The sequence below is a fragment of the Argentina silus genome (assembly GCF_951799395.1).
Source record: "Argentina silus genome assembly, chromosome: 2".
Lineage (NCBI taxonomy): Eukaryota > Metazoa > Chordata > Actinopteri > Argentiniformes > Argentinidae > Argentina > Argentina silus.
The window spans coordinates 20,923,107-20,944,161 of NC_139656.1; the positions used below are offsets into that span (position 1 = coordinate 20,923,107).

Consider the following 21,055-nt stretch of genomic DNA (forward strand, 5'->3'; position numbering starts at 1 on the left):
AGGCTATGGAGATAGTATTTCCTCCTTATGCAATACAATGAATGATCATGGGTCTCTCAAGAATCTACAAGGAAGGACCTATCACTTACTGTGTTGATACAGTGTGGTTCTGACCAGCTACCTGGGCAATATTTTCTGACAGTAATCCTGTTTAAACTATCATGTAAGTGGCACCTCTGCTGTCGTCCACAAGGGCCTCGAAATATGTTGTTATTTATCTTCCTCAACCACTTTTCCCTGGAGGTAAAGGTTCCCAATCTAGTCATAACAGTGGATAGGGACAACACTTCAGGGATAATCCTGCCACCTTGTGGATTACTCATCAGATTCAACCATTGACACAATTCAGACATAGGCCATAGGCACATAGGTCAAGAGAATACATATATATTTGCTATTTTTTAGATTCAAAATTCACAACTTAAAAATGACTCCTTACCATATTAATTGTTCAACTCCATGGCACAATTGACGAGTTTAAGTGCGACTTTGGTGGTAGGATGGTGCCCTTAGGAAGCAACTGCCTTTCATTGAATCATTTGCCAAGTGGTCTCATTTTCCCAAACCTCGCACACAATGGACTGCTAAGTGTGTTTTTAGAACATGAGAATGTAATCAGAAGGAATTGACTTTCATTGTTTTTTCACCCCTTCAACTCCTTTTCCTGTAAAATGTGTTTGGGGTGAAAATAATGTCACATGTGGGAGTCAATTTATATCCTGAAAGCAATTTGGCATAAGGGGTCTTAGATGTCCTGATAAAGTAACACTGATTTTACCAGTGACCTGTGGAAAACCCCATCCATCATGATCCCAGGATAGGAAACAAAAGCCCTCCAACTGTTTATCGGAACATTCACACAACCCCACTTAGGCTTAAGTCTTCTTTATCAAACCATTCTATAAACATTCTCTCTATCCTGTTTTTCTTACAATGAGGTAAGACCAAAACATGAAACCGACACCTTTTAGGTATACAGTGAAGATGCATTGCAGACACGGACAAAAATTATTTTGAATGGGGTAATAATACGTTATGTAAAGAAAAGTAGAAAAAACAAAAACATTTCAGTCCATCGACCTTAAACAAAACAATCCTGGCAACAAGACGTTGAAAACACTGTGTTTATTTTGTTAACAACATGGCTATTTTGAAGCTACATCACTTGACCGGTGATTTCAACTTGTCCTTTACTGCAATAGCAACATACACAGCACAGGGACCATCTGAAGCACACATTCTGTTTGCCCTACTTCTTCTCTTGCTTCCAACACTATAGAAGCAGTGGAATTATCAAGGTGTAGAAACAGACATGCTATGGTACAATGAGTCTCTGAAGATGTAGAACCAACCATACATTATGGTTAATCATACTGAAGTCCATGCTTTTAAAGAAGCAGGGCGTGTCATTTTCTTATCATGATTTTAGACTGAGCAACCCATACATCCCATGTGATCATTTGTGACAGATGCCACAGATGACTTTATATGAAAACTAATTTTAAGCTTCACAGGTCAGTTGAGGTAAACCTCTGCCTCCTTGAGTACATCCTCCTTCTGCAGGAAGTAGTCCCTGAACCAAGCTATGTGCTCCTTCTTCTGTACGACTGTAAGATGGGGGTTGTTGGCCAGGCCGGCCACCACCAGCTCCATGAAGTGTCGCACAGGCCCCTGGCGGGGGAAGCCTTCCTCCAAGTGCTTTTCTAGGAAGACATGCTCATGGAATGGAACGCTGGCCTCCTCCTCGAGACCTAACAAAGAGAGAGAGAACAGACTAAATACCTTGTTGAGCAATTCCCTAACACTCTCTTTCTCTGCATCTCTTCATCTGTCTTGCATATATCTCCATCTGTCCTGCAAATCAAGAACTCACCAGCCTCATTGTTGACTGGATACTGCCACAACTTGCCCTCTTTGGTCCACTGGATCATCTCCTCAAAGCCATTGCGGGGCATTTGGTTGGTTGACACGGCTACTTGATGTGCTAATTCAATATCCCATAGAGTTGGAGCAGCTGAAAGAGAATAGTCAATAAATCATATTACATATTGCTACATCCATTACTATAACACAGCAACTAGGATTTATGTATTACAAATTAACTCTTTATCAACTGAAATATATCACACCTCTTAGGTTTCAACCCTTATCTAATCTGATGAAAAAAGAGTGCCTCTTGGAATAAGAGGCATTGAATAGCACTTGCACAGGAAACCTCCCCTCATTCCTTACCTATATCTGTGTCTGCCTCATCCTGTTCAGTGCTTGGGGAAAAGATGCTAAGCCTTTTCCCTGAAAACAGACTCCTCCTGACAAACAAAAGGTCATGGGCTCAAAAATTAAAAACAACAAACCCATCAAAGAATATCCAAAGATTACTTCCTAGATGAAAGGTAATGAAAAATAAATAGTTGAAATTGAGAAATGTATGTATATTCAGATTACGTACTGAATGATTGCAAGATGAATGACAAGATAATGACATGTATCTTGATATATTCACCACTGTTGTACTAGGCCCTGGGTATTCTTACCTCCTTCGAACTCCATCCAGCTCTCCTGTGATGCCTCTTTCATGAGTGTATCCTCGACCATCTTCATCAAAGCGGATCTGATTAGCTGGCCGTGTATTTTGCCTGCCATTAGGTGTCTTCCCCACCTTCATGTCAGCAATGATATCTCTGAAAAACAGATTAGTGCATCATCATATGTCAAAGTCTGCTTCTTTCACAGTGGTCATAACAATGTGTTAGACACCATTACAACCTTCTCTACAGTCAGGGAACAGGACTCCATCAAACATACCCAATGTTGTTCACTTCCCCTTTCTTCTGGGCCTCTGCGACAGCCTCATGTTGCCTCAACTGTCTCAGGAGCTCAGACTCAGCCTGGCTTTGGTTTGGTAGAGTGGAGGCAGCAGCTGAGGCAGCAGCAACCAGCTCAGGGTTCAAAGTCTCACTAAATACAAACACACACAAAGACATTGAAAGGATGAATTCAGTAAAGTAGGAGGGAACCAGGCTACTGGTAAGTCTAATTTAGCATTGTAAAAAACCACATAGGCCTAGTCTATAATGAATGAGGGTGTATCCAAAAAAGCATCTTATTTCCAGTAATGAGAGGATATTATAAATAACTGCGTTATTTCCTCACCTTGGGGTTGGAGTGTCAGCAGTGGCCTTCTGAAACATACTGATGGTGCTCTCCATGGCTTCTGGCGTGGGCCTGGCTACAGGCTCAGAGCTTCGCTGTACCTTTAAGGCCTTAAACTTCCTCTTGTTGGTCACCTCCACCTTCATAGCTCCCAGGAGATCCAGCAGACTCTCCTTCCCGCTCTTCACCTGCTCGCCCTCTGCATGCTCACCTTCCCTTTGTTCTACCTTATTTATCTCTACACTCTCCTCCCCTACCAGGTCTCTCTCCATCTTTACCTCAAGGGTTTGCACAACTTCTTCTGTTTTCATCTTGATTTCTTTGATTTTTTCCTCCCTTACTACCTCCATGTTTACTTCATCTCTCTGCTGTGCAACATTTTCTCCTCCCATATTAGCCTCTATCCTCTGCTCACCCTGTTTTGTTGTCATCTTGACATCTTCATGTAGTTCAATCCCCTTCTCTTCACCCACGTTTACTGCTTCCTTGAAGTCACCATCCTTCTTTGCATCTTTCTTGATCCCTTCCTTAGGAGGGAGTTCACCTTCTTTATTTTCACAATGAGAGATGGCACTCGTGCCAAATGCCTTGAAGCCTCCTCCATTCGCGGCTCTACATAAGAGACATGAACAGTGTTATCTAGGTATGTACTAAGTACCACTGCATACTTCACTATACCTTAATTCATGAATGTTAGCTTGTGCTTGTGTGTTACTGTTACAATAATCAATGCATAATAGTTTCTCAGACTATGCATATTTTCTAATTAACTGATTATTTTCAAGGTTAGTTACAAATAATGTAACAAGCAGCACAGACACAATCTTCTGACAACTTGCCAGCCACAGCCCTCTTCAATAAAGAAATTACATATCTACACTACTAACTAATAACATCAATAGCTATCTGCTCACTACTAGCTAAAAACATTAGATGATGTTGCATAGATGTGTAGACACAGGTAGCCACAGCTAAGTCTCCACAGACATGCAGTTATGGCTGCAGCAGAGCTGGCTAATGCTGCTGACACAACCTTCTGTGAACCTACCTGAAAAAGGGGAGTGACACATTGTCACATTTCGTTGACAATACACATGCCTCATGATGAGCATGAATTGCACGATTTCGAGACTGATATAGTGAGAGCAGTAACCTTCTGTACATAGTTGTTCTTCACAAATGTCTACAATGTCGTCTATACACGTTTCCTCTTGGTGCAACAATCAAATTGACCGCAATGAAACAAAATACATATTAAAGGTTCCGGGGTGGGCGATTTTAGTCTTGAAAACTAGTTAATTTCTTTTTCGTTTGTCATTCTCTTTTGTTTTGTTTCTCCTAATTTTGTTGTGTTGTCATTGCAAATAATGTCAACCTCATTATCTTTTACATGTACGCTAGCAGCACAAACATAACGAGAGCTATGACAGTGGTGTGTTGCTTGTAAGGGGTGCTGTGGGATTTTCCTGTGCCAGGAGGATGGAAATGCAACCATCTCTATCCATCCAGACCTGTGCAATGTGATGCTAAACCACAAATGAGTGAAATGGCCACGAATGCTGTTGTGTCCCTTACTTGTTCTACGTAGCATCAGAAGTAAGTGAGACTGGACAGTCCTGAATGAACACGGAGCTGTCTAAGTATTTTAACTTGAGGATTTCATTTATTCAAATACCTCTATTATTTTTGCTACTGTTGTAATTAACTTCTACTAGCTACTGATGTTGGCTAGCCGTCTTTAATGTCAGTTGTGCTATGCATTGTTTTCACCATTCTTAGTTTGTTAATCAACCGTCTGAAGTAATTGACTTTCATCGGCCGTATATTCCGCCGGTATGTCAGACTTGTTCGGTAACTTAGTTTGTTCGACCACTTTCGTTTGTAACGACTTGACGGCGCGACTCGTCCTTCCTTAAAGCCGCGTGACATGGTCGCCATCTCGTTCCTTGAATTTAATGGAATGGAAACTTGAGAATTAAATGCAAAATAATACAGCAGAGCGAGGGCTATGTTTTCCTTCTATTCTCGATGTTTTTCTAAAGATAGATGTCACCCCTACTATTTTTTAATTATTCTAAAAAATATAAACCAATTGCTACCTAGATTGAATCAGTGACATTGGGACATGCCGCACAGGTACGAACATTGTTGTCCAATGTATGCGAGTTACTACAACATAATTGGCTGGTTTCTCCAAAGTTCATGGGTTTATTGATTATCGATTAATATGTAATCATTCAGTATGGCAGTATAATTACATACTAGATACATCGACTTGAACATCAATGCGTTGCTCTTGAGATATGATGAATGGCATAAGCAGCTTGTACATGTACAGTGATAATAGATTTGTCAGTTTGATTTGTTGTTACAGAAAGAGAGAAACATATAATGTTGTTTGTGCATCCTCTTTGTGCAGGAGTTGTACCTTATAAAGCAGGAACCTAGATTTCTGCAGACCGTTTGAGTTCCTTGTCACCATGGCCCCCCACCCAGTGGTCCAGGCCATCATTGACCTCTCTGCTGGAGCCATAGGTACATTGATTTGGGATGATTTAGAAGTGCTTTGGATGTAGAAAACACTTATCAAATAAACACTGGTTAGGATTATAACCAACACTTGATCCATGGCTGGTATAGCCAAGAAAGGTATAGGTCTATATTTCTCACCAAAATGTGTGGGTTCTTTTAACACGATCAACAACATCTAAGCTTTGATTCAAGAGATTGACTTGTTCTTGAGAACTTGAACTGACCTACTAAGCCATTTCAGTAGCCACATTAGCGTTGTCAAAAGGTGTCCATTGTTCTGAGTCCTCATCTGACCCAGACATATACTGCTGACTGCTGTCTTTTTCCAGCCTGTTCCTATTGTTTCCAATGACTGTGTGCACTGCTCCATGGCCCACTGCACTTTGCAAATCCCACTCTGATCCTTATCTCCTAGGATAAAGCATAGGTTTTGTGTAATTTTGCATGGGTCATCAAAGAGCTGGTAAATTATGAGATTCAGGATTGTTAAGGCTGCTTTAACAGATTCCTGCTGCCCTCTCTCTCCTTGTTCCCATACTGCATCCAGGAGGCACAGCATGTGTTTTCAGTGGGCAACCTCTGGACACGGCCAAGGTGAAAATGCAGACATTCCCCTCTATGTATCGAGGCTTTGTGCACTGCTTTACATCCACCTACAAGCAAGTGGGGCTACGTGGCCTATACCAGGGCACCACTCCAGCCCTGATGGCTAACATCGCTGAGAACTCAGTGCTCTTCATGAGCTATGGCTTCTGCCAGGAGGTTGTCCGCATGATGTCAGGACAGAACACTGGAGCCACACTCAGGTATGATGATGTAGGAAAGGCTGTCCAAAGTGTCCATGTTTATGCCATCCCATGCATCTGTCCCATTCGGTAGTCATTCATCTTCTTATTGTCCAATGTTCACCATATCTTTTAGCAGTTAGCCTACCATGTCATGCAGGATCCTGTGTATTTCATTCCCTCTTGGTTAGTGACATGCAGAAAGCATGTGCCGGGTCGGTGGCATCCATTTTCTCCTCACTGGTACTGTGCCCCACTGAGCTTGTGAAGTGCCGCCTCCAAGCTATGTATGAGATGCAGGCATCAGGCAAGATTGCAAATGGGCAAAAGTGAGTGTCTTTGAGGAATACCTCTTCCTGTTTTGTCCTTATTTTATTGTATTAAATGAGTAGCATTATATTTTCTGGTACAGAAATTACCCGTATTTACTAAGGAAATGCATGGGGTAATGGTACTGTAATTACACAATAATAACCCATGCCTGGGATGTATTATAGCAAGCACAACTTGGTACCATGAGTTATCAGGAAGTTACTAATTGTATTAAATTCTTTCAAGTAAGCCCCACTCTACCAGTAAAATTGTTACAATGTATTATTCTCTCTCTTTAGCACAGTGTGGTCAGTGGTGAAGACTGTGATGAAGAATGATGGGCCAATGGGGTTCTTCCAGGGCCTTACCACAACCATTGCCAGAGAGGTGCCTGGTTATTTTTGCTTCTTTGGAGCCTATGAGCTCTGCCGTTCCTCCTTTGCAGACTACTTGAAGTGCAGCAAGGATGACATAGGTACTGTAGTATTACTACTGTTTGCTGTTATGTCTCAGATCACAGTTCCTCTTTGTGAGCTTTACAGCTAGCCTGCTCAGTGGGGTTTAGATTAGGGGATATTAGTGATTAATTGTGGAGAGACATGCTTGATTGCAGTACACAAAAACCTGAACTAGCCCTTTAAGCTCTTGTTGATGTTGAACTTTGGCACCTGATACACCGGCCACAGTCTGCTGAGATAATGTTTATGGGAAATGAAAGTAATGTGTTTTTGTGTAATTTTTCTGTTTTATTTAAAGTCTCTATATGCTAAACCTAATGTTATATATCATATTGCCATGGAGGTAATGAAATGTGCTATATTAGCTGCTGTGCCATGTTCTATTTAATGCAAGTACCTACACTAACCCCTGTGTAGTTTAATGTAAAACAATCAGCCTTAAACCATATAAGCTAATTTGCATAGACCTCACTGTTGGCATTACACACACAGTCTCTAACCTCAGGCACTCTATGAGGCTCCCTCTTAGGTCTCTGTCTGTTTTACAGCTGTGTGACTGATGAGGTTTACGGTTGTGTGTGTGATACAGGTGTGGCCCCCATCGTGTTTAGTGGGGGGTTCGGAGGTGCGTGCCTTTGGATCATAGTCTACCCCATGGACTGTGTGAAGTCTCGGATCCAGGTCATGTCAATGACAGGCCGACAGGCTGGCTTCTTCAAAACCTTTATGAGCATCATGCGGACTGAAGGTAGGCAAAACTAGAGTCTATGTGTGTTTGATATTTTGCAGTCATATGGCTTGCAGCAAAGTGTGTGTGTTTAATTGTAAAAGCATTCATATCCTCATGACATACAAAATAATTAGAACAATTATAAAGATAGGCCTTAATTACGCTGTCATGATCATAACTTCCTGTCAAGTGGAAGAGATGCAGATCAAGTTGTTCACATTGAATCCCTGTTGGGCAGTGCATTTAAACTTTTTTTCTCTTCCTATGATGAACAACTCTTCTTAAAGTATCACCAATTCTTAATAGAACACTTTGTGTAGCAATGTGGAAGGAGAGCAGTGCATAATCTTCCTTGTCTCTCCCTCTGCCCATGTTCAGGTGTGAGGGCACTCTACTCTGGCCTTACTCCCACCATGATCCGCACTTTCCCAGCCAATGGAGCTCTCTTCCTGGGTTATGAGGCCAGCCGTAAGATCATGATGAAGCAGTTTGACAGCTGACCTGCTCCTCATCTCCTCCCTGTCTCTTATTGCCTTGTCATTGTTTTTGTTTATCTTACATTGTGTCCTCAAATTCCTCCCACCACATTCCACCTCTCTTGGTCAAACTCCTCAGACACACTGTGGCAAACATTTGAAGTTATGTATTTGTTATGTTTTAGAGCAGGATCAAGGAGTATTAATGTTGATGCAGTATTGATGAACCTTTACCGACAGTGCACCTTTTTAAAAAAAGAACACCTTAACTAACTGTAGAAAACACTCCTGTCCTATTGTGGTCTCGCGTCTACCTCAACAGAGCTATATACACAGGCAACTTTTCAAATGATAAATGCAATTCTTTACTAAAGACCTGACTTGAGTGGTCTTGAGCACTTGGTCTTCATGCTGGTACACCAATGTGAAAAGCACTCATCAGTGCTGTAGCTTCTAGCCATCCCAAGGAGAAGACAGTCAGAGAGGTGTTGTATGTATGGTATAACAGCAAGGGAACAGTTACTCAACTGGCCATAATCTTTAATACAAAGGAAACATATACTAGATTTTTATTCACTCTATATTTAAGTACATTTCAGTTTGACAACAGTTGCCTGAAATGTAACTGTTATGATGTCTCCACATGTTTGTAGTATTACATATTGTTGTTTGCCTTTTAACCACTACTTTTTGCCTTTTATGTTATGTAATCCCATACTGTAATGTGCAAGACCATTAGAATTTAGACGCCTGCCTCTTCATAATCAAAACTAACATTTGCACAACATGTTTTGGTAGACAGGCATCATTCTATTTCCAAACAGTTTGCCATTTATAATTCTTAAAACATTCCTATGATGTTGAGTTGTGTATTTTGAGCATTGTACATGTACAATGTTTGCCACAAATCCTAAAGATACATTCTTTAATATGGATACATAATTATCAGGAGTGAGTAAACAAAGAATACATTCATGTTTTACAAGAATGTTCATGTTGGTTAAAATTGTTTTTGTATTGCAATTTAAGTATATGACTTGCATTAAAAGTGTCACTGGAGGACAAAGACATGCACTTATTATGTGTTTTTACTGAGGTTGAACAGACATTTAAAATTGACAGAAGGCCATCTAGTTTGTAATACTACAGCATGTGATTGCATTCATTTCTGTACATAGGGCCCCACATTTTTCCTGACCAGAGACTGTAGTATCGTCTGCATAGAGATAAGCTTAGAGATAAACTGCTGGTATTGTGAGTAATATGTCACCCAGTAGGTGCACATTTCTCTTGTTTCTGTCACTACATCTCTTGCACAAATAATCCAACATTAGACACTACAGGGAAATAAAGGGTTAGTTTATTTCAAACGTTCATGACATAGAAACCATATATATATATATATATATATATATATATATATATATATATATATATATGTATATCCAGTACCAGTCAAAAGTTTGGACACAAACTTGCGAAGAGTGTGCAAAGCTGTCATCAAAGCAAAAGGTGGCTACTTTGAAGAATCTAAAATATAAACCATATTCTGGTTTGTTTAACACTTTTTTGTTTACTACATAATTCCATATGTGTTCCTTCATAGTTATGATGTCTTCAATATTAATCTACAATGTAGAAAATAATAAAAAATAAAGAAAAACCACTGAATGAGAAGGTGTGTCCAAACTTTTGACTGCTAAATTTAGGGTTAAGATTACCGAACCTATTTGGGTCAATTCAAACGTAGAGTTTATTAAAGCATTCTGAATTGACATCACCCCAACCCTGTTTTGTTTGGAGCAAAACATTTGTATTTGCATATTTAAACACATTCTAATAAATGTTTTACAAAGTTGTTAATTTAATTAATCAAAATGTAATTAAACTGATTGTGCTTTGTTGGTTCATCTCAGCTGAAGTTACATTATGGAAGATTTGCTCTTGAGCCAAAAGGGGTCACCTACAGTTAGGTCCGGAAATATTTGGACAGTGACACAATCTTCATAATTTTGGCTCTGTACGCCACCACAATGGTTTTGAAATGAAACACTCGAGATGTAATTGAAGCGCAGACGTTCAGCTTTAATTCAAGGGGTTGAACAAAAATATCGTATGAAACGTTTAGGAACCATTTTTATACACAGTCCCCTATTTTCAGGGGCTCAAATGTAATTGGACAAATTAACATAATCATAAATAAAATGCTAATTTTTAATACTTTGTCGAGAATCCTTTGCAGGCAATGACTGCCTGAAGTCTGGAACCCATGGACATCACCAAATGCTGGGTTTTCTCCTTTGTGATGCTTTGCCAGGCCTTTACTGCAGCTGTCTTCAGTTGTTGTTTGTTTGTGGGTCTTTCTGCCTTTAGTTTTGTCTTCAGCAAGTGAAATGCATGCTCGATCAGGTTGAGATCAGGTGATCGACTCAGCCATTGCAGAATATTCCACTTCTTTGCCTTAAAAAACTCCTGGGTTGCTTTCACAGTATGTTTTGGGTCATTGTCCATCTGTACTGTGAAGTGCCATCCAATCAACTTTGCTGAATTTGGCTGAATCTGAGCAGACAGTATATTCCTAAACACTTCAGAATTAGGGTTAGGGTTATCCAGCTGCTTCTGTCCTCTGTCACATCATCAGTAAACACTAGTGACCCAGTGCCTTTGGAAGCCATGCATGCCCATGCCATCACATTGCCTCCACCGTGTTTTATAGATGATGTGCTATGCTTTGGACCATGAGCAGTTCCAAGCCTTCTCCATACTCTTCCCATCATGCTGGTACAGGTTGATCTTAGTTTCATCTGTCCAAAGAATGCTGTTCCAGAACTGGGCTGGCTTTTTTAGATGTTTTTTGGCAAAGTCTAATCTGGCCTTTCTATTCTTGAGGCTTATGAATGGTTTGCACTTTGTGGTGAACCCTCTGTATTTGCTCTCGTGAAGTCTTCTCTTTATGGTAGACTTAGATAATGATACGCCTACCTCCTGGAGAGTGTTCTTCACTTGGCTAGATGTTGTGAAGGGGTTTTTCTTTACCATGTGAAGGATCCTGCGATCATCCACCACTGTTGTCTTCCGTGGACATTCAGGCCTTTTTGTGTCGTCGAGCTCACCAGTGCGTTCTTTTTCTCTCAGAATGTATCAAAATGTTGATTTGGCCATTCCTAATGTTGCCGCTATCTCTCTGATGGATTTTTTTGTTTTTGTAGCCTAAGGATGGCCTGTTTCACTTTCAGCTCCTTTGACCGCATGTTGTGCGTTCACAGCAACAGCTTCCAAATGCAAATGCCACACTTGGAATCAACTCAGACCTTTTACCTGCTTAATTGATAAAGAAATAACAAAGGAATAGCCCATACCTGTCCATGAAACTGCTTTTGAGTCAATTGTCCAATTACTTTTGGTCCCTTGAAAAAGAGGGGGCTACATATTAAAGAGCTGTAATTCCTAAACCCTTCCTCCAATTTGGATATGAATACCCTCAAATTAAAGCTGATAGTCTGCACTTTATTTAACTGTAACTTGAATATATTTTGGTAAACAGCTAAAATAACAAAAATTGTGTCAGAGTCCAAATATATATGGATCTAACTGTAAATAGTCCGAAATTACCTCATTGGACAAATAGGGGCAGACCTCCACATGCCCAAGCTTATTTTGCCAAAGTTGTTGGCCTAAAACCTAACAATATATGGTGAGACATAAATTGATTATTGTATCATATTTGAGGTAAACAACAACAAGTACGTTTCTATAGTGTATACTTAAATATGAGGGAAAATGAGGAAAGAAATGAAGTCTATTTTTTTTTCACATACATTTTGTGTATACATGAAACATAGACTTTTGAGCCTAAATTAAAGGTGAAAAATTAGCAACAATTAGCATGTCATGCAAATATTACAAAGCATATTCGTTTCTTCAGCACCAATATTGCTTTATCCACTGGGGAGCGCCAGTCAGTCAGTTAGGTCATCACTGATGTTGGATGGAGTGTGGACAAGGAGCATCTGTTGCACCAGAATTTACAGAGGCTGCCGGGGAGAAGATCAACAAAGACCAGTATTACAAGGATGTTGTCCTCACAGTCAATGATTATATGATGCTTCTCGTAAAGAACAGGCAACTTCTCTACATAACTCATTCATATATTGACTGTATAATTGCATACACTCAGTATTGACGAGTAATGTAGTATGAATTACCCCTTTGCTGTTACAGGTTCCACACAAGCAGCCAAACAGGCCGTTGATCGTCTGAATGGCACACAGCACCAGCTGCAGACTGCTGGCCACCAGAAGAGTGGAGAACAGGCCAACGTTGAACTCCACCACATTTTTGGGCGCTGTGCAAATTCCCCATTCATTACGGTTTGTAAGGTAACTCTCCTCTCTAATACACAGAGAAGGGTGGGGTGGGGGGGGTTATAGAACCTCTTTGATACAGTTCAAGATTCAAGATTCAAGATTCAAGATATTTATTAGTCATATGCACAGTAAACAGACAGTTACACCACACAATGAAAATCTTACTTTGCTAGTCCCCCCTAACACAACAGTATAGACTAAACTAAAGAAGCAGATTAAAAAACTAGTTCCATATATACATATACAAATTCTATATTGCACCTGGTGGATCACAGTTATAAAGTTATAAAGTTATACAGTTGTGTGTGTGTGTGTGTGTGTGTGTGTGTGTGTGTGTGTGTGTGTGTGTGTGTGTGTGTGTGTGTGTGTGTGTGTGTGTGTGTGTGTGTGTTTGAAGAGGGCATGCCCTAGAGATGTTCGTTCAGTAACTACAGGTATCTCTTACCTGTTTTTGAAGGGTGTTGTCCAAAATGGTGGCACATTGCAGTAGGGCCCGTTGATCAGACCATACATTGCTACAACAAAACTGTAGAGGGCACCAACAACCCCAACTGTAGCAAACAGAATTGATAGGAACATCTGTAGAAATAAGTTCATGATCAGATGGTGTTACAGGGTAACTTGGGGAGTGGCTCACATGATGTGTGCTAGAGACTGGAACACTTCTGTGAGATCACAAAGGCAGGCAATAATTTATTTGTCTTAGTGCATACAATAAATACTGTAGGTACAATTAAAGTAATTAACACATTTTCAACAGATAACTTTTATATCAACATTATACCATATATGGTTCCTCCTTGTCCTTCCCCTTATCTACGTTTGTCGTTTTGTATGTCAACTTCTCCATCCTCCCATTTTAGATTAGCTTCCCCCTTTGAGGATTTCAATGCACATGCTGTTTGTTATGGTCCTTTTGTTTTTATAAAGTGCATGGTGTTGAGTTGCAGTACTACGCCATCTATCTTTATTACATCCAACAGTTGCTGTGTATACTGTTTAATGATTAACTTATTCAGGCGGTACAATAGAAACACTGAGTAATGCTTGCATATCTTTCTATCATAGCACCTCGTAACCTCTTCAGTGTTCGCTTTTCCTTTCTGGAAGGAGGACTCACCCCACAGCGATTGGCACAGCAGCCACGGTCCCCAGTTATATGAATGTGAAATGCAGGGATCAACACCTGTGGATGAGGGAGAGAGGGGGTCAGTGGGTGTAAAGCTACAACCACTGGCATGCAAAGTACATTTGCATATTTGACCATAAAATGGCTCATATTTAACAAAGCAATATCAACACACACAAAAACATCACTTTGCACTAAGCATGATAACTGATATAAACCCAAAATATTCTAAGGCACTCCAAAAATATAACATTATTGTATAGGAACATCTTTGTAGAGAAGTTAAAAACAACAACCACCCACTTCCAACGACATTCAACAGCAGAACTCAGACATATTTAATCTGCCTTTTTTATAAACATAAGTAGATTGTATATCAGGAAAAATGTTTAATGAAAGCACAACAAATCTGAACTTGGCAAGGGTTGTGCTGAGTTGTTTTTGCCAAAGGGTATCTTATTGATCAAGGGAGTGCCAAGCTCTGATGTATGCTGGTATGGGATTTTCCCCCAAACAATGTAAATTGATTCGACTTTGATACCTAGTGAATAAGCACTTGAGTCATTAGTATCATTAACTACACTATGTATGACTTCTATTGAAATTACTGTAAATTTTCACCTGCGCACACAACTCCCGACAGAAACAACAATACAGAAGAAAGCTTTTTAAAATACATGTGAAATGTATCTTGTATAAAGGTTTGCCCCTAATTTAAGATGTCACATATTCAATAAATTAAGAGAAACCTCACCATGATCCCCCCTCCAATGAGTCCGCCCATGTACTTCACCTCCTCCGTAATGTGCCTATCCCTGGCATACTTGATGTCCCAGTCTGGGAAGAACAGTATGATGTTACAGATGATGGAGATGACAGCCAAAGGGTACAGCGTCAGCCCTATGCACCGGGAACATTTGCCTGTACACATGCTGTCACACTATTACACTCGTCTAAGATCTATAGAGCCAATGGGTTTGAGGATGTACACCTGGTGAGAGCCTTGACTTCCGCAAAGTATGACGAAATTAGATAGCGATCCAAGAGCAAATTATTTGCACATCTTTGTATGTGTAGATAAGCAGAGGAACTGTTTAAATACTAGGTGGGAGGGGTGTTTTTGTGTGGGAGGGCACAATATGATAAGTCACAGGAAAGCCAATATATGGGCACCTGTTTTTCACCTAGGCGACGGAACTTTAAGGTGTGATTTGTGTGTTTTTTGACACATACCTTTTACTTGATATTGCCATGGCTGCCATTCATAACAATACAGAAAAAGGGAGGAATTTATAAAACAAGAAGTGAAGTGAACCCATTGGTGGCGTTGCAACTAGTGATTACCCTCACTTAAACATTTATCATAAGAGGGATATCAGGGGAAAATAACCCAATGATTGTTTACCTTTCAATAGGGATTTCAGTTTTTGTGCTGGATGTTATTTCATACTCCAAGCTACACCGAAAGTATGTGTAGGTGTTTCCCCAATGTGTGTTTGCACTGTGTGTATCTGCAATGCCACAGAACCCCTGGACTTTGGGCTGTAAATGTAGGAGAAACAATACAACTGTAAAACATTGATAAATGAGTATACTGCCAATGGAAAATAGTATTCACTAATAGTGAAACATTAATGAAAGACATACTTTTTAAGTAAGCCTTTTTTAAATTTAGTAGGCTATGGTAACTTTTCATTTCAGTTTTTATACATAACATTTATACCTGTGCTGACCAAATATGTTTCAATTACATAGTTGGCTGACAATAAGCTTATTTTTTAGTTTTAGTTTTAATTTTAGTTTCAGGGAGAGAGTGTATGTGTTAAATTAAATGCTATAAGAATTGAATACTTTGCCTTTAACAGAAAGAGAGAGTGGTGTGTGTGTGTGTGTGTGTGTGTGTGTGTGTGTGTGTGTGTGTGTGTGTGTGTGTGTGTGTGTGTGTGTGTGTGTGTGTGTGTGTGTGTGTGTCTGTGTGTTTCCCAAAAATAAAGTGTCCAGAACAACAAACACAGATCTCTTTAACCACAAAGCTTACCAAGGCTTACCAAGCAACCAGCATGTACCTAAAAAAAAAAAAGTTTGGTGACACTCAAGTGAAAAGGTACAGTACAGTACAGCGTACATATTAGACTTGGGTCTATTTTCTGATATTTCTTAATGATAACCTCTCAGGTGAGTTACAAGTCTGAACAGTGGTAATCATTTTGTTATCCTCCTTGTTTTTATCTTGTTGTCTTTTCTATTCTCTCCCTCTGTTTTTATTTAATTTCCTGTAAGGCCCATTGTATTGCACCTGTGAAGTGCTATATAACATATAACATAATATAAGTTTGATTTGATATAACTTTGTTGAATTCCTTTTTAACCACCTGCTTATTTGAGGCGCATACCATGGCATTTGGGAGGAAGAGAGGCGAGGGTGTGTTTTGAGTGTACACAGAATTCTGCGCATAGCAGCCACTACGCTGCGCAACAACTACCAGTAGTTGTTATGAAGTTTAGTTGATTGTTGTACACACATGCATGTCTTTGCTCATTTGCATAGTAACTGGAGTAGTATTGTTACTCCCAAATGTTTTCAAGATGTATATGTTCGGTTGTCGCTCTTGTTTGTAACAGGACTGTGTGTAAACTTGACTAAAAAGAGAACTGACAACTGAATTTAGGATTTAGGTGTAGTGTGTCAAGCGCCAGAGAGAGACAGACACTACCGCCTAGCGCATCGATTAGGTTTCGAAAAAGGCTGTCCCAGTTTTGTTAAAATAGACACGGTCACGGGATAACGAGTTGAGGAACTGTTGCAGCTAGTTCCACAAACTCCGTGTATTGACTTTCCATATCGCACATCCATTGTGGCGTAGATGAACGATGACCACGTCGGAGATGGATGCGTCGTCGTCCCCCATGAAAGAGTTTTTACTTACATACTTAATGCCAGAAAAATGTTATAACAACTTTTTTGTGGACTTAAACATTCTGCACGGTGAGGCCCAATTGTTGGCAAAGGATATTCTTTCTAAAAAATGTATTAACCTACCAAATGTATCATACAATGCATCGTAATCGCAATATTTCACGAAGTTGCTACATCCTACGCCCAAATCCAGCTGTGCAGATTTTGTTATATTGGTGTTCTGCACACCACGACAGCCTAATATTGTAGCAGTTTCACCTTAAACCTGGTGCTGTGCTTCTCACAGTGTCAGGATTTGAAGGCCTTCACTGTCTTTATCATCTACTGCTGTTTTGGGTTTGCTAAATAGTTTATTTCCCCCATCGTTATTAATGATAATATTGTCTGACTATCAACTCTCTATGACTAGTACCATGCCTGAAGATTGTGCTGAGCAAAACTTGTGGAGTGTGGATCCTACTTGGGACAGTGATGGGTGAGAGAGCTTTCCTCTGACTATTGTACTTGTTCTTCCTCTGACTTCCTTACTTCAACTCTTCCTTCTCATCATAATACTCAGTTAACTGTTCAGTTCTCTCTTTCTTTCTTTCTTACTTTCTTTCTTTCTATATATTTATTGAGTTTTTCAAATGCTACAGGAACGATAAGAGTACAGTAGCATGAATGTGTTTTAGAACCTATTTCACCTACCCCTCCTTTCCCATCCCAACCCTTTCCAGTCCCAAATAAACCCAAAGTATAAAACAATAACAATGCCAAAATATAAAAGTATGTCTCTGTTTTTATACTCTCTCATACTCCTCTCTTCTCCCCTTCCCCGCAGCTCAGTTACCTCAGCTGTGGAAGGTGATGAGGGCTAGGAGTGCAGAGGGACTGAACTTGTACTCTGTCCTGTTGCAGCTATACGCCAACTCAGGTCATGTTGCATATTGCATCGTTCACAACTTCCCCATCAGGTATAGGAGCACAAACTAGTGTATGAAACAAAGTTTATGAATACTTAAAAAAGGATGGTTTTGCAGAATAATGGTGTCAAATTATCCAGAAACATTTTTATACTTTTAGAAAATGTATCAAAGGCAAACTTTTCTTTAGGTGCAGCTTGTTAAGATATATTATCATGTATTCTTATTACCAAAAAATGCATTTAAGTTTATCCTGCATATGTATGTATGTGTTTGTTTGTGTGTTTATGCATGTTGAACAGTGCCTGGGGTGAGACACTTTTCATGTTGATCCAGACTATGTCCATTGGCTGGCTCATCCTACACTACCGTGGTGAAACCATCAAAGGTCGACCTCTCCTTTTGTGTCCTTGTAATGTGCATGTTCAAATGTATACCAATACTCTCATACCACTGGGGATGCTCTACAAGCAATTGATCAGCTACAGTTTGTTCCCAACCCAATAAAGGTGCAAATTAGGCAGTTAAGCAATGTTATGACTGACATGGTAGTTATTATTTCATTGAACATTTTACAGGAATATTAATTATGTTCTTCTGTACAATGGTTGTGTGTCTCACTGTCCTTGTTTCTTGCAGGGGTGTTGTTCCTCTTGACCTACGGTGGTCTGATGTTTCTCCTGACAAGTCAACATCCGTCAATCATCTCTGTGATTCAAGCCTCCAGCATATTGGCTATAGTTGCAAGCAGGGTATGATGTACATGAAGGGTTGTGGCAGTGGAGGTAGAGTGAGCACTGAGCAGTAAGCAATGGCACACTTGACAACCGGAGCTGGACTATCATTAAAACAGCTTGCTCCCAAAAAATTCAGCAGTGGAAACTGGTACAACAATTTGATTTGTTTGTAAGCAACCCCTTTAGTGACAAAACAACAAGAAACATAACTGCATATGTTGGGACATAATTACTGTTGCATACAATTACTTTGTGTAGATAGGATGCTGATTGCTTGCATGTTGGATTTGTCTCTCCAGGTTTTCCAGGCAGGGACCAATTACTGGAATGGCCACACAGGCCAGCTATCAGGTCTATCTATGTTGCTGGTGTTGGCTGGCTCCCTGGCACTCATCTTCACCTCTCTTCAGGTATGTATGTGGCCAGAGGGTATTCACTCTCTCTCTCTCTAACACACACACACACACACACACACACACACACACACACACACACACACACACACACACACACACCTATGAAAGCAGTGTGTCCGTGAGAGTATACGTATGTATATGTCTTTCCTACTCCACAAATCTATACCATACCATACCCTACTCAGATCTCACTCCCCTCTTTTCTTTTTTGATTTCGGTACCGGACTAATCTCTCCTTAATGTTGCTCCCCTAACCCTTAGTTCTGCATTCCTCCCCTCCCCTATCCACATTTTTAGGTGACTGGAAGCTCTCTCACTACTCTGACTCATGTAATGGCTGCCTGTCTCAGCTGCCTCCTACTGGCCCAGGTCATATTCTACAGGAACAGCAGCGCCAGTGTGAAAGAGAAGAAAAAGTAGTGGTCAACCACAGGAACAACTCAACTCAATGACCCCCTTTCAAAGTAAACATTGAAAAAGTGAACATATTTTGCTTTCATCATTCCTTTGTTAGTTGTTGTGTCAAAATATGTGCGCATGGGACTAGTATAGAATGATGCTGTCATTGCAAAATTTGGTCCATAAGATTATAGGTTATCAAGTAAATCTTACAGAAAATGTATCGATTGGCATTAAACTGTGTATTAGTGAGACCAAAATGTAATGTGATTCTCATGTATTCCTCTAGAGAGTGACAGAGACCAATTTTAATGCCTTGAGGAAATCCACAGTAGTGAATTTGTTCATCCCTGTTAAAGGGAAATATTGTAACAGATGTTTTCCTTCTTTCTTACATTTACTTTTGCACCCATTCTCTTCTCAATTAACTTTAAAACCAATGTAATTAAATACAATAAAAATAAAAATGTTTGATGTGATATGGTGTTTTTGTTTGACTTGTAATTATTGCATTATTGAGCCACACTTCATGGTTTGCTTTTTGTCTCTGCATGTTTTATCATAATGCTTTGTCATGAATATGTGGCACTTGGGTTATAAAATAAGAAGTATATAATCATATAAATATATATTTTGTATTATTAAAGCTGTAAAATCAATAATCTTGCAGCAACCTGTGCTGTGGCATTGTTGCCCCCTTGCAGTTCACAGTTTAAATGCAAGCATTTTCAACATGAAAGATGGAGGCACCAAAAGACAGAGGCATTGTGCAGTTGCAACCACAAAAATGACGTTATTTGTTTGTGAGGATGGAGGAGTGTGGGGGGTGGGCTGATGATCTTGGGAGGCCTTCCCTGCAAGTTGACTTTATTTCCTGAGTAGTATGTGTTTACTGAAATGTGTTGCCCAATGCCCACACCATATTTACCTGCACTAGACCATATTGCATGAGTGATGCCCTGCACTTTCATATAATATTCAAAGTTCTATAGGGAGCCAGTCACAACATAATTCCGTATCTCCATGATCACGCGTCCCCTGGCTATACACACAATCACACACAAACGTCAGCCAACCTGTCACCCGTGACAGAACACTGCACTGATTTTTCAAGACTGTTCACAGCTGTGCTTAAATATGCTGCACATCCAGCTCCCTCTTGTGTCATGGCACTGAAGCGTGGCAGCCATTCTAAGGCAAGCTGCCTACTCATATCATTCACTCACCTGCTGCCACCATAACATTTCTCATAGTAGACAAGACTGTTATCCACTCAATGCACATGGAAGTGGTGGTGTTGCAAGGTATATTCATTTCCTCCATTATTTCTTGTGTGTAGCACCAAGAAAAAGTCCTAGCAACCATTTGTTGTATGGCAATGACGTTTTCTAATTGACTGAAATGATAGAATACTTAGTTTAGTGAGGGGAGTGTCCTTGGTGCCAACCTGTAGTAGACTGTCAATTGATAAGAGAAACAGTATGATGCTGTCAACCAGTAAATCTGACCCGTCCTAAAGAAAAGGAGAGGCATACTCAATGCCTCATACTCTCTCACCTAGTCATCATGTTTTAGCTAACACTCTTGTTATACCGCTGTGACAACAAACCATGGTCCATTAGAGCTGGATTGAAAAAACACATTAATAATCTTAAAACAAATTTTCCAAACATTTCCATTAAATGGAGCATGTATTAAAGGGGCTACGGTATGCACACATGCTTCCAAAGTCTCTTGCA

At 40.0% G+C, this 21,055-nt stretch overlaps 4 protein-coding genes across 6 annotated transcripts; 2 read left to right on the forward strand and 2 right to left on the reverse strand.

Annotated features, from left to right (window-relative positions):
- Nucleotides 1-1,026: 1,026 nt before the first annotated feature.
- mrps31 (mitochondrial ribosomal protein S31) lies at nucleotides 1,027-4,361 on the reverse strand. The gene is made up of 7 exons (XM_083697360.1): nucleotides 4,202-4,361; nucleotides 3,154-3,765; nucleotides 2,806-2,958; nucleotides 2,535-2,681; nucleotides 2,233-2,309; nucleotides 1,874-2,014; nucleotides 1,027-1,751 (listed from the first exon to the last, which is right to left on the reverse strand). The coding sequence occupies exons 1-7, from the start codon at nucleotides 4,315-4,317 to the stop codon at nucleotides 1,516-1,518; spliced, it is 1,482 nt and encodes a 493-aa protein (XP_083553486.1). The 5' UTR covers nucleotides 4,318-4,361; the 3' UTR covers nucleotides 1,027-1,515.
- Nucleotides 4,362-4,606: 245 nt separating this feature from the next.
- On the forward strand, nucleotides 4,607-9,516 carry slc25a15b (solute carrier family 25 member 15b). Of its 3 annotated transcripts, none has more exons than XM_083697361.1 (7): nucleotides 4,609-4,749; nucleotides 5,573-5,688; nucleotides 6,233-6,491; nucleotides 6,662-6,799; nucleotides 7,082-7,257; nucleotides 7,830-7,988; nucleotides 8,349-9,516. In XM_083697361.1, the coding sequence occupies exons 2-7, from the start codon at nucleotides 5,634-5,636 to the stop codon at nucleotides 8,468-8,470; spliced, it is 909 nt and encodes a 302-aa protein (XP_083553487.1). In that variant the 5' UTR covers nucleotides 4,609-4,749; nucleotides 5,573-5,633; the 3' UTR covers nucleotides 8,471-9,516. The 3 variants fall into 3 exon arrangements, with proteins under 3 accessions (XP_083553489.1, XP_083553487.1, XP_083553488.1); XM_083697362.1 differs by lacking the exon at nucleotides 4,609-4,749 and adding an exon at nucleotides 5,079-5,289; XM_083697363.1 differs by lacking the exon at nucleotides 5,573-5,688 and having other exon boundaries at nucleotides 4,607-4,749.
- A 2,852-nt stretch (nucleotides 9,517-12,368) lies between these two features.
- tm4sf21a (transmembrane 4 L six family member 21a) lies at nucleotides 12,369-14,873 on the reverse strand (the record flags this gene model as incomplete). Its single annotated transcript, XM_083688464.1, has 5 exons — nucleotides 12,369-12,480; nucleotides 12,652-12,838; nucleotides 13,259-13,392; nucleotides 13,934-13,999; nucleotides 14,697-14,873. 5 exons carry the CDS (start codon nucleotides 14,871-14,873, stop codon nucleotides 12,472-12,474), a joined length of 573 nt encoding a protein of 190 aa, XP_083544590.1. The 3' UTR covers nucleotides 12,369-12,471.
- Nucleotides 14,874-16,740: 1,867 nt separating this feature from the next.
- LOC310824425 (mannose-P-dolichol utilization defect 1 protein-like) lies at nucleotides 16,741-19,786 on the forward strand. Its single transcript, XM_083697218.1, has 7 exons — nucleotides 16,741-16,928; nucleotides 17,269-17,334; nucleotides 17,683-17,815; nucleotides 18,067-18,152; nucleotides 18,404-18,516; nucleotides 18,801-18,911; nucleotides 19,215-19,786. Exons 1-7 carry the CDS (start codon nucleotides 16,814-16,816, stop codon nucleotides 19,335-19,337), a joined length of 747 nt encoding a protein of 248 aa, XP_083553344.1. The 5' UTR covers nucleotides 16,741-16,813; the 3' UTR covers nucleotides 19,338-19,786.
- The last annotated feature ends 1,269 nt before the right edge of the window (nucleotides 19,787-21,055 follow it).